General features: G+C 37.2%; 1 protein-coding gene across 1 annotated transcript in view; it reads right to left on the minus strand.

The window, feature by feature from the left end:
* Positions 1-393: 393 nt before the first annotated feature.
* The window catches only part of pnpla7b (patatin-like phospholipase domain containing 7b), a 29,567-nt gene continuing 17,693 nt past the window's right edge, over positions 394-12,267 (minus strand). Inside the window, exons 26-36 of the mRNA XM_056457757.1 lie at positions 10,452-10,570; positions 5,966-6,122; positions 5,762-5,878; positions 5,315-5,384; positions 5,123-5,239; positions 4,158-4,306; positions 3,164-3,316; positions 2,967-3,083; positions 1,338-1,419; positions 1,112-1,248; positions 394-1,028 (exon numbers count right to left, since the gene is read on the minus strand). Coding sequence (XP_056313732.1) covers positions 960-1,028; positions 1,112-1,248; positions 1,338-1,419; positions 2,967-3,083; positions 3,164-3,316; positions 4,158-4,306; positions 5,123-5,239; positions 5,315-5,384; positions 5,762-5,878; positions 5,966-6,122; positions 10,452-10,570 — 1,287 coding nt within the window. The 3' untranslated portion in view covers positions 394-959. The remainder of the gene's footprint in view (positions 1,029-1,111; positions 1,249-1,337; positions 1,420-2,966; positions 3,084-3,163; positions 3,317-4,157; positions 4,307-5,122; positions 5,240-5,314; positions 5,385-5,761; positions 5,879-5,965; positions 6,123-10,451; positions 10,571-12,267) is intronic.

A 12,267-nucleotide genomic window follows, 5' to 3' on the forward strand; every position in this document is an offset into this window, starting at 1 on the left:
GAAGAATTTGCCCTCTCCTTTGGTTTGCAATGTAATGGGCAGCACAAATGTCTTGATACCTTAGGCTGTTGATGTTGCCGTCATCTCTGCAAATCTCTCACACGCCCCCATACTAATTGTAAAACTTGACTGATTTCTGTGAGAATCTTGGGTCCGTTTGTGTTCCAACAGGTCTTCTGGAGTATTTGTGATTATTAGGATGCAGTTCAATAGATAATTCATCAGAAAAATCTACCTTCTGCCACTTTTCCAAATGATCAACTAGAAACCAAGTTCTTATTTGTTGCTCTCACAACTGTGATCTATGACAAGACTTTTGTCAGGTAGTGTACACATGTATGTGATATATAATGTATCCAGTTTTATAACAATCAAGCAATAACTCAGAGAACTTCAAATTTTAATTGGGCCATATAACACAAAACATTCGAAGAATTCCAACAATCAATCGCCACTTTACCTATAATCCAAAATAAAATGACATATTTAATGATTTAATAAGACAAATGGTTACAAAAGTTGAAATCAGAATACATCATTGATACATTTACTAGTAATGCTTGGTTATAATCTTATTGAAATATTTTCTCTAAATGTTAAAACATCAAAACAACAGACACAAAACAGCTTATTTTATTCACACAGTAAAACTGTGTTGAGGTTGCATTGATAGCTTGCATGAAAAATGAGATGTAAAATGTTTGAAATATTATTGGCCTCATATAATATTAAAAGTAAAAGGCAAGAACGGCATTTTGTTACAGTTTTATCTCATGTATGATTCTGTGGGAAATTAAAGAACATATGTACTATGATCTGTACATTGTTTCAATTAAAATCTATTCCTGATTAGTTTATAACAATTCAAGTAGGTCAGTTTCAATACTGATAATCTCACTTGTTGAAACCCCTTTAAAAAAGGTTAATACTACGGTCCATCTTTCTGATGACCTTTGACTTCAGGTGGTATGATGTCTGCTGTGGTTTAACGCTCGATGCCGCCTTTTCCTTATCTCAATTTCATCATCCTGTTTAAAAGTCAAAAAACATAAGTATTGTGGTTTACCATAATAAAGTGTAACAAACGCACACATATTTCCATTTATCTTACTGTATCAGCTGTATCTGCAGTCTCTTCCTCTTCATCCTCATCTTCTTGGGCATCACTGTGTTCGCTGTTTGGATTGGACAGATCGAAGTCTGACAGCACTGCATCTTCATCATAGTCTGTTTGGTACTCGGACTCTTCTGTGTGTGTGTCAGAATGTAAGAAACAGCACAAAAATGAGAGTAGAACATTAAAGAAAGGACATTGATTATTATGGTTTATTCCTCACCATCCACAACGGCCTGCTTAACTGGCTCTATCCTGGATACTATTTCAGCCAGATCAGTGAAAGAAGCATTTGGACATGTCGCCTGAATGACAGAAAAAACACAGAATTTATAGAATTATTAGTATTTAATTTATCAGTATTCTTACTTCCGGAAGCTCTGAAAGTGCTGTTGTTGGATTTGGGATTTGTTTTAATGAACAAATAAATTAGTTTGATTACAGGGAATATAGATCAACAGAGAACACCATAGCTGTAGCCCTTCACATTACCCTGACCCATCTAGACCACAAAGACAGCTACGTCAGGCTTCTCTTCATTGATCTCTGCATTTAATACAATAATTCCAAAAAGACTGGATTCTAAACTAAATCATCACGGCTTCCCTCTCTCCGTCTGCCTCTGGATTCAAGATTTCCTTAGTAACTGCTCACAGAGAGTCAAGGTGGGGCACCACGTCTCCCCAGCACTCAGTCTTAGCACAGGCTCCCTACAGTGATGTGTGCCGAGTCCCTTACTATACACTCTTTATACACATGACTGCACTCCCTTCCATTCAAGTAATTCTATCTTGAAGTTTGCAGACAACACTGCAGTGGTCACGCAAGGAGATGAGACCGCATACAGGCACGAAGTGATTAAACTGGTTTTATGGGGCAGTGATAATAACTTGGCCCCTCAATACCTTAAAAACAAAGGAAATCATAGTGGATTTCAGGAGGAACAGACCAGATACTCGGCCCACATATATAAATGGGGTCTGTGTGGAGAATGTGGAGAAGTGACTTCAAGTATCTGGGCCTGCATCTGGATCACAATGTATCATGAAAAACCAACACCATAGCACTGGTCAAAAAGGCACAGCAGCGACTCCCAATTCCTGAGGGTGCTAAAAAACAACTTGGCCAAAGAACTGCTAGTGTCCTTTTATAGATGCACCATTGAAAATGTGCCTGCATCCCAGTGTGGTATGCCAGCTGCACTGCCCAGGAAAAAGCTGCTCTCCAAAGTGTTATTAGAACAGTGCATAAAATCATAGGCTGCGCTCTTTCCTCCTTAGAGTTGTTCAAAGCCTGGGGCTACAGCAAAGCACGCAGCATCCTGAAGGATTCATCCCATCCAGCACACTATCTATTTCAACTGTTAACTTTGGGGAGGCAGTACAGGACCATAAAAATCAAAACAAAAAGACAAAAAATTGGTCCCAGGGCTGTTGCAATAATAAACGGACATTAAATTGTGTGTTTCTGGCCAACATTTTAGTCACTTTTAACTTGAAAGCTGTTAGAAAATGCACTTGCCACTTTATATGCACTTCTAACATTGTATTGTTACTTTTTTATAATTATTGTTGCCTTTTTACCCATTTATCTCTGTCATTGTTGTTGTTTTAGACAATTAGGACTGCACTGAAGGGAAGGGCAAATGTAAATTTCATTGTATTTTGTACAATGACAATAAAGATTCTGATTCTAAAATTGCTTTGCGTCAAATGTTTTGTAGTCAGATTCCTGCTTGACACTAATGTGATCAAGTATAGGACTTAATTTAACCAACATGTCATTTACATTTGTACTCAAAGTGCAATAAAAATATGTAAATAATTAAACATGTTGAAAAGAGCCAAGTTACATTGGTGCTCCTTGATTTGTGGAATTCCTCTTGATGCTGGTCCTTCATTATCGTTTCTCGCACTCCACTCCGGCACCACACGTCAAAAACGGTCTTCCCATGCTGGAAACCAACATCCTACAATAACAAAAAGCATCATTTCCACAGTCAAAGCCTAGTCGGGAGAAGTGTCTGTGAAAGGATGTCAGGATACTCACAGCAATCTCATCAAATTTGCCGAAGTCCAAAGTGCCATAGCGATCTATGGGTGGTCGCAGGTACTCGCAGTAATCACTGTCTTTGACCAGCTCAAGCTGACGCACAGAACAGACATACGCTAGACGGGTCTGAATCTCTGCCATGTTCAACACCTGGAGGATATGAAAAAAAGAAAAGCAGTGTCCAGTGAATGTTGGAATGCAGTATTTTTTTTAACTCACAAAAGCTTAGGAATTAAAAAAAATAAAAGCAAATAAACAAATAAAAGAAAACATCTTAAATAAAAATAAATAATATGTATATTTTAAAATAATTCTTTATTACAATTTTCTTTATTTTTCTTTTAGAGAGTTTGTGCCCTCTGTCTGCAGGTCAAAAGGCCAATAAATACGAAGGTGGTGTGTTAACTAAATATGTCAAACAAAAGAATTCAAAAACATGGAATAAATTGCCATTACAATATACAGTATTTAATGTATTTTAAATATATACACAACATGTTTCGTACTTAATTTATTTGTGATATTTCATATACAAATTTATGAAAGTGACGTATTTATACGCAAAATTTTTTCTTTACTTTTTAAAAGGCGCGGTATGTCATTTTCACCACTAGAAAGTGCGTTTTCAAGACAAACAACGGCGTAGTTTGATGATGCTGTGACTGAGTGTGGAATCATGTGAGCTGTCATCTTCATTACATGACGTCATTAACATGGCAACATAGTACATGGTCTTTTTCACCACTTAAAACTGCTTATTTCTCTGGATTTAAACATTCTTTGAAACATTTGGGACAATCCAAGTACATAAGTCTGCAAAATTTCTAACACTGTTCTAGTGGTTTTTGGATATTTTAATGAAACTAAATCTTGCATATTGTGCCTTAATCCTGCACACAGACAATTTTTTTGATTTTCCATAAACACAAATTACAGATATGATTGAATACTCATATTAAACTACATATTTAGTCATCACCATATCCCTGACCTTCACTTTTTCTGCCAGTGGGTTTAAGCGTTTCCAAAGCAGCCACCAACCAGATAAAGAGTCTCCATAGTTAGTGAGATCAGTCTCATCCTGACTGCCCACATCAACCGCAATCACCAGCTTGGCACCCATCGAACGAGCTGTGTCAGCTTTGCAGAAATGTAAATAAGATAATGTCAAAAACTCCCTAACATCTTCACAATTAGCCAACCCAGGCTCATTATGGATATGTACCCCTGTATATTTCAGGACAGTGCGAAATACGTCCCAGGAGGTACATTTTTGTGCAGTTTTTGTTTCCGCGAATTCGACAGAGGCCACTGTGTATGCTTTTTCAGATCACAAATTTCTTTCTCGTGTGCCATTCACGCCTGCTCTTCTCTTGTAAATTCACCACTGTCAACAGGCCACTGTCCACTGACTGACTAGCTCACCCCCTTCCTTAAACCAAACCGATAGTGTTTATTTTTTGCTTTTTGTTTTCCCTGCTTTCTGGAACTGTTCTCCGCCGGACTCGAACCCCTTAGTCACAGTCAGCTCCTCTCTGTGACTCCAGTCTGCCGACATACAAGGCGAGCTACTGGGCAAACAGGTAACAGCATAAAAGCCGTCCACACAGAGGTAAGTGGTCAGCTGGTAGCGGGAAAATAAACAGAAGCCGTTGATGGCATCCCGTAGCGTTCGTTTTAAAGAGGAAATGCTGCCATACGTACCTCTGGCTACATAATTGGTGCTCTCCAGAAATGTATATGGGGGTACATATTCACAATGAGCCTGTGTTGCAACTATCAGTTTAGACACAGGTTAAAGCATAATCTGTTGTACAACAGGCAATCCTATTAAACGGGCAACTGCTGTACATGTTCTATACAGTGGTAAATAACTGTAGATATATAAAATAAAATTCCAATTTGAGATGCTAACGACAAAATTGTAGAAATCTGAAAGCACACTGTAACTCTAACCAGGAAGGTTATTGATGTAGCCTCCATCCATGAGCAAATGGCCATCTTTAGGGTCACATAATGGAGGAAGATATCCAGAAAGTGACATACTGGCCCGAACATACCTCCATAGAGAGCCTAAAAGATGGAGGCTAGATGTTAAGATTAGTCACAAAAGATGAGCAATGTGAAGTTTTTGAGATCTGAAGTAACCATCAGTGTGGACTCTCATGGAGGAGGCTGTGATGTCTGTGGTGATGTTGAAATATGGGATCCAAAGGTCCTGCAAATATATAAGCGATATGAACAATTTTACACTTAATTAAATGGATATTTCACCAAAAATAAAACCCCCTCAAAATTCTCACACTATACTTTAATGAAGTTATTTCTTCTGTTAAACACAAAAGAAGATATTACAGAGAATGTTGGAGAAAAGCTGTCATTAACATTCATAATAGGAATAAAAATACTATGGAAGTCAATGGCTGCTTCTTCCAACATTATATCTTCCTTTGTGATCAACAGAGGAAACAACTATGGGTAAATGATGACAGAATATTAATTTTTGGGTGAACTATCCATTTAAAATTAAGATTTCATATAATTAAGTCTGTAATAGCTTGTTTTTGTGCAATATCAAGTGTCGTTCCACTCAACCTCAATCTGTTTGTCCTGGAAGAGTGTGCCAATGCTGGAGTTAAATGATGCTCCAGTAAACATGGAGGTCACCGGGTAGGTCAAATCGGTGATCTTCTTAAATATGGATCCAAAATCCTGGAGTGCACACAAAGAAAGAAATCTTACTTGAAGGTCTCAACATGTACTGTATAAATGCTGGTGTTCGGTACATAAAGGTCTCACCATTGCCCACTGGCGTGCCCTAACTGTCATGCGACTGACGCTACGCTCTTCAGCATACAGAGCTCCTATTAATGAACCAATAGAAGTGCCGCCGATCAGATCCACAGGGATTCCTGCCTCGCTCATAGCCCGAATGATGCCCACTTGTGAGCAGCCTCTGTGGGTATAGTGCGTTTTCATATTCATACATGAGCTTAGAGATTACTTATGCATTATGTGATATTAGTATGTTTATAAAGCATTTTAAAGGTGAAGAGAGTCATTTATTAATGTCATATTCAACTTGTAATAAAATTGCTAAAATTCAGTCATTCATAGTATGATTACCTTAAAGAGTGTATTCTTACTTTATAGATACCAGTGTTTATTACATTACGTTCTAGTACTTATGTAATAGCTTGTACATTTTTAAAATAGATTTATTTATTGATAGCATACTACTACTTATTATATACAGCCACTTATTTGTTATAAACTAGAGTCTATTAAAGGCTAGTACCTAATATATACACTGTGTGTAAAAAACAAAAACAAAACAAGCAATAATACATCATAAAAAAATAAGACTGCTTATCATACTACAGAAATAAGAATGACTATACTTCGTACAGGAATAACAGCACAATCTGTGCATTAGAATATTCCTTTTATTTGCTTTCCTTGGCGATGACCTAATGATAGCGTAATGATGGCGTATTTATTTTTAGCTGCACAAGTCTTCAATAAACATTATGTTTTCAAATGAAGATAAGAGTTTGATCAAAGGTTTACGAGAACTGAAAGGCTACAGTGCTTCATGTTTTCTTTGTGAATTTCCTATTAGAAAAAAGGTAGACAAAAGGTGGATTGGATTACTTGCTGGTGAAACTTGATCGCACTGGATCAGTGTGTCATGTGGTGGGGAGTGATGACACGCACTGCCTATACTGTTGAATATATCACCACTGATGAAGACATGGTACTGAGCCAAGAAGACGCAGACACGTGATGACATAATCAGGTGAGGTGGAAAACATATACATATCATATAATATAATTTCTTCTATTTGCCTTCTAATTACAAAATATAATTAAAGCTGGAGGTAATTTGATGAAATTCTAACAAAATTCATTTTGCTTGGAATTTTTTTGAGACACTATGTAGATACCAGCTCTTATTCATTAGTGACTTGTACTTATTTCCATAGTGACTACAAAGTAAAACATCTAACAAACAAGTGCTATTATTGAATAACAAAAATTGTTGTAAAATTTACAGGAATACTGGCAATTTGGTGTGTTTTACAGCTTGTAAAACTGACAGTATTACTTATTTTTACAGTATTACTGGTAAAATTTACAGGCACGCTGTAAATTAACAATTACAACTGTGCCGTAGTTTAATTGTTCATTCACAGTGTACTTGTAAATTTTACAGTATTACTGACAAGCAAAATTGACAGTAATACTGTAAATTAATAGCATTTCTGTTTACAGTGTACAAGAATTTAATGAATGTGTACTAGTAGTAGAAGTTGCATCTAATAAATTAGAATGCATCTATCTTATGAATATGCACTAGTACCTAAGAGATTAAGAGCTAAAGTAGACAATGAATAAGTACTAGATATTCATGGAAAAGCAGTGCTTCCCACAGGTTTGAAATATACTTGCAGTGGTAGCAGGATTGAAACACACCTTTTACCCACAGCACATAAATGGTCAACTCTGTGGGTCAACAAACAAAAAAAATTTGATTTTTAACTATATTTTTATTTATTATGACACTATAATACACCTTTTCCTTTCAATGGGATAAAGTTATTTAAAAAGGCTGTTGAAATAAAAGAAATCCACTATTTCTCTTACTTTTATGTTATTTAGGAGCCATGTGCACCCACTGACAGGTAAAGGCTCTCTCAGTAAAGCTGCTTTATTGGCATGACATTTTGTACACTATTGCCAAAGCATTTTAGATATTTATAAACTATGTAACGTATTAACATCATTAAATCAATAAAATATACAGCAAATGAGAAATAAATGACAATACAGCTAAAGGTAAATTAGTTGATTAAACATTTCTAGTGGTGTACAAATATTTTGCAGCCAGTATAGATATCATTTTGCTCTCTCTGAGTATTTAGTAAAGTTTATCTGAGTCATTTATTAAATAATTAACCATTTAATGTTTCTCTTGCAGCTGTGCGCTCACAGTCAGCTGTGAAAAGGTCATGCAAAAATGCATACAAATAACGGCAACTTCAGAAAGCAAAAGCAAATGCTGAATCTCAGACATTTTAGGAGATTCAGAAACTACGGACAGACACATTTTGGCATAAAAGGCGCATCTCTGTATGTCTGCAGAGCACATGAGATTGTGTGAGTTTTGACAGTTCTTTCACAGCCTTTGCAGTGAAGCTCTAAATTGAGCTCAGGTACACTCTGTTTCTGTTTACATTCTGGACATGATTTGAAAAGGCATACACCTGTCTATATAAGGTCTCAGGGTTGACAGTGCATGTCAAAGCACAAACCAAGCATTAAGACAAAGGAACTGTCTGTAGATCTCAGAGACAGGATTGTCTCGAGGCACAAGGCTGGGGAAGGTTACAGAAAAATTTCTGCTGCTCTGAAAGTTCCAATGAGCACAGTGGCCTCTATCATCCGTAAGTGGAAGATGTTTGGAACCACCAGGACTCTTCCTAGGGCTGGCCAGCCATCTAAGCTGAGTGATCGGGGAAGAAGGGCCTTAGTCATACAGGTGATCAATAACCCGATGGTCACTCTGTCTGAGCTCCAGCGTTCTTCTGTGGGGAGAGGAGAATCTTACAGAAGGACAACCATCTGTGCAGCAATCAGGCTTGTATGGTAGAGTGGCCAGACGGAAGCCACTCCCCGTCTGGAATTTGCCAAAAGGCTTCTGAAGGACTCTCAGACCATAAGAAACAAAATTCTCTGGTCTGATGAGACTGAAATTTAACTTATTGGAGTGAAAGCCAGATTTTACGTTTGGAGAAAATCAGGCACAACTCACCACCAGGCTAATACTTTCCCTACAGTGAAGCATGGTGGTGGCAGCATCTTGCCGTGGGGATGTTTTTCAGCGGCAGGAACTGGAAGACTAGTCAGGAAAGAGGGAAAGATGAATGCAACAATGTACAGAGACATCCGGAATGAAAACCTGCTTCAGAGTGCTCTTGACCTCAGACTGGGGTGACGGTTCATCTTGCAGCAGGACAATGACCCAAAGCACACCACCAAAATATCAATGGAGTGGCTTCACAACAACTCGGTGAATGTCCTGTAGTGGCCCAGCCAGAGCCCAGACCCAAATCTAATCCTATTTAACACCTCTGGAGAGATCTGAAAATGGCTGTACACAGTCCCTTCCCATCCATCCTGATAGAGCTTGAGAGGTCCAGCAAAGAGGAATGGGCAAAAATTCCCAAAGACAGGTGTGCCAAGCTTGTGGCATTGTAATTGCTGCCAAAAGGGCATCAACAAAGTACTGAGCAAAGGCTGTGAATACTTATGTACATGTAATTTTTCAGGTTTTTTATTTTAATAAATTTACAACAATTTCAAATTGTCATTATGGGGTATTGTGTGTAGAATTTTGAGGAAATAAATGAATTTAATCCATTTTGGAAAAAGGCTGTAACATAGAAAAATGTGGAAAAACTGAAGCGCTATGAATACTTTTCTGGATGCACTGTAACTAATCCTAAACCTAACACACATTCTAACCCCAACCATATAGTAAGTACATGTAACAATACTCAATAGTTAAATAAATAGTTACACTGTAATTACTTCACCTTAATATAAAGTAACCAAAATAAGTACTAGAAACATAAAAGCTGATACTAGTATAGACTCTGGTCTTGCCATACACTTCACCTTTAAACATACTTCATATGTAATCAAAGTTTTACAATGTCTAGATTACAAGAATATAAGTTGACAGAAACACAATTATGTAAAGCATACCATTAATATAAATTTCAATTACACAATCTAACACACACCTGAAAAATTACGTCACTAGTATATGTGGATTAGACAGATTATACATGTTATGCCCCTTGTATATCATGTTTTGACCCACCTTTTAAAAGTCGCTGATTACGACTGATAGCAGGCAGGGACAGAGAGCAGACAAAGAGTCTCTATCATCGAGAGAAAACCACAGACATGCTGATGATGTCAAGCCCCCAAACAACACTAATGGGTTAGAAACGGCTATATTAGGATTAGTTGATGGGCACAAAATTACAAAATTATTCTAAGTGAATTCCATGTTTTAATAATGCAAACTATAAATACTTCAAGAAACTAATGAACTACAGATGATTGAAGATGTTTGGGGGAAGAAAAAAAATCAATCAATGTTCCGCTAACATGCTTTTCTAGATTATTTATGTGAGAAGGGTTGTTGGCAGCAGGCCACAGGGATTGGGGAGGAACAGGATTATTGGTGATGAATGGGAAGACAGATTTGTACCTGGCTCCTCCTCCGCCCAGCACCAGAGCGATGGCGTTGCCTGTCAGGATTCGAGCCAGACGTGAGAAGTCAGAATGCCGGTCGGGGGGCTTCTCAAATACTCGCTGATACATCTCTCTCTGACAGGAGGACAGGAAAGTGGGAGTTATGTACAGATAACAGATGATTATGATTAGGTGAGATCATACAGAAAAAAGTTTAGAAGTATGTGCATTTGCCTTACAATTACGGTTGATGGGGACCAGGGCCTGTCGAAGATTTGAAAAGTCATAAATGATCTAAAGTCTCATAACAGCCATTGTGATAACTCTAACACATATTTCAACGAGTGTCTTATAGGTTTGCTTATTTTATGCGCATTTACTGTATGTATACATAGTGTTTTTTTAAATAAAACACTTGGCCCCAACTTATATTGGATGGCCTTGACTAATATGTACTTACACTGAAAATAATAATTTGTCACAATGTACACATTGTGCAAATATATATTTTACATTGTACTTAAGATCGAATAAATACATTTATGTAATTACACATGTGATTTATTTCTTTAATTACATCTTTAATTACACTATTGTCTATCCCTTACACCTTAATTAACGCTTAATCAACCTAGCCATCCCATCAAACCTGTCCTTAACCCTACCCGTATCCCAACTCAAGAGCACCAGACATGTTCTGCAATACACTATGACCACAGCAAATACATTGTATTTAATTTTTGATGCAAGTACATAGTAGTTAAGGCCACTTCATATAAAGTATGACCAAACACATTAATAATTCTAATTCTTACTATTAACTATTATTTAATGCAAATTAGCAGCTAGAACATTCTGCTATAAATAAGAATGCTCAAACGTTAAAATGTGTTTGTTAACAAAAATAGAAATAAAATCTATACTGGTTAGGGTGGACTTTTTTGGCTTCACAACAGACTGGTTATACATTCAAGGTGTTTTTCCTGTCTTTAAAAGAGTCCAGCAATAACATCTACTTAAAGAGGAAGCTTTCAGGACAAAAAACGGACAACCTTAACACCACATGGTAAAATGCAGACTTTGGTTTAAACTGTTTTGTTTTGAAAATGCTTTAACATGGTTCAGTGGCACATGGCATTGTTAATTGTTTTTTGTGGAAAAACTATGTATTTTGCAACTGTGTCTTTAAACACTATACGTCTCGCTGGGAACCTACATAAAAATCTTTTATTAGTGATGTTGTTATTTTTGCCTGTGCATTATTTGCTCACCTATATACACTCCACTATATACCGGTCACTTTGTTAGGTACACCTGTTCAACTGCTCATTAACACAAATTTCTAATCAGCCAATCCTATGGCAGCAACTCAATGCATTTAGGCATGTAGAAATGGTCAAGATGATCTGCTGCAGTTCAAACCGAGCATCAGAATGGGAAAGAAAGGGGATTTAAGTGACTTTGAATGTGGCATGGTTGTTGGTGCTAGACGGGCTGGTCTGAGTATTTCAGAAACTGCTGATCTACTGGGATTTTCACGCACAACCATCTCTAGGGTTTATAGAGAATGGTCCAAAAAGAGAAAATACGCAGTGAGCACCAGTTCTTTGGGTACAAATGCCTTGTTGATGCCAGAGGTCAGAGGGGAATGGCCAGACTGGTTCGAGCTGATGGAAAGGCAACAGTAACTCAAATAACTACTCATTACAAAGCAAAAGGGGGTCCAACTCGGTACTAGTAAGATTCTAGTTCAAGTTCATTTATTTATAGAGCACATTTAAAAACAGTCGCAAGACTGACCAAAGTGCTGTACACAAGTCAAAGTAAAATAA

Source organism: Danio aesculapii, chromosome 5, assembly GCF_903798145.1.
Source record: "Danio aesculapii chromosome 5, fDanAes4.1, whole genome shotgun sequence".
Classification (NCBI taxonomy): domain Eukaryota; kingdom Metazoa; phylum Chordata; class Actinopteri; order Cypriniformes; family Danionidae; genus Danio; species Danio aesculapii.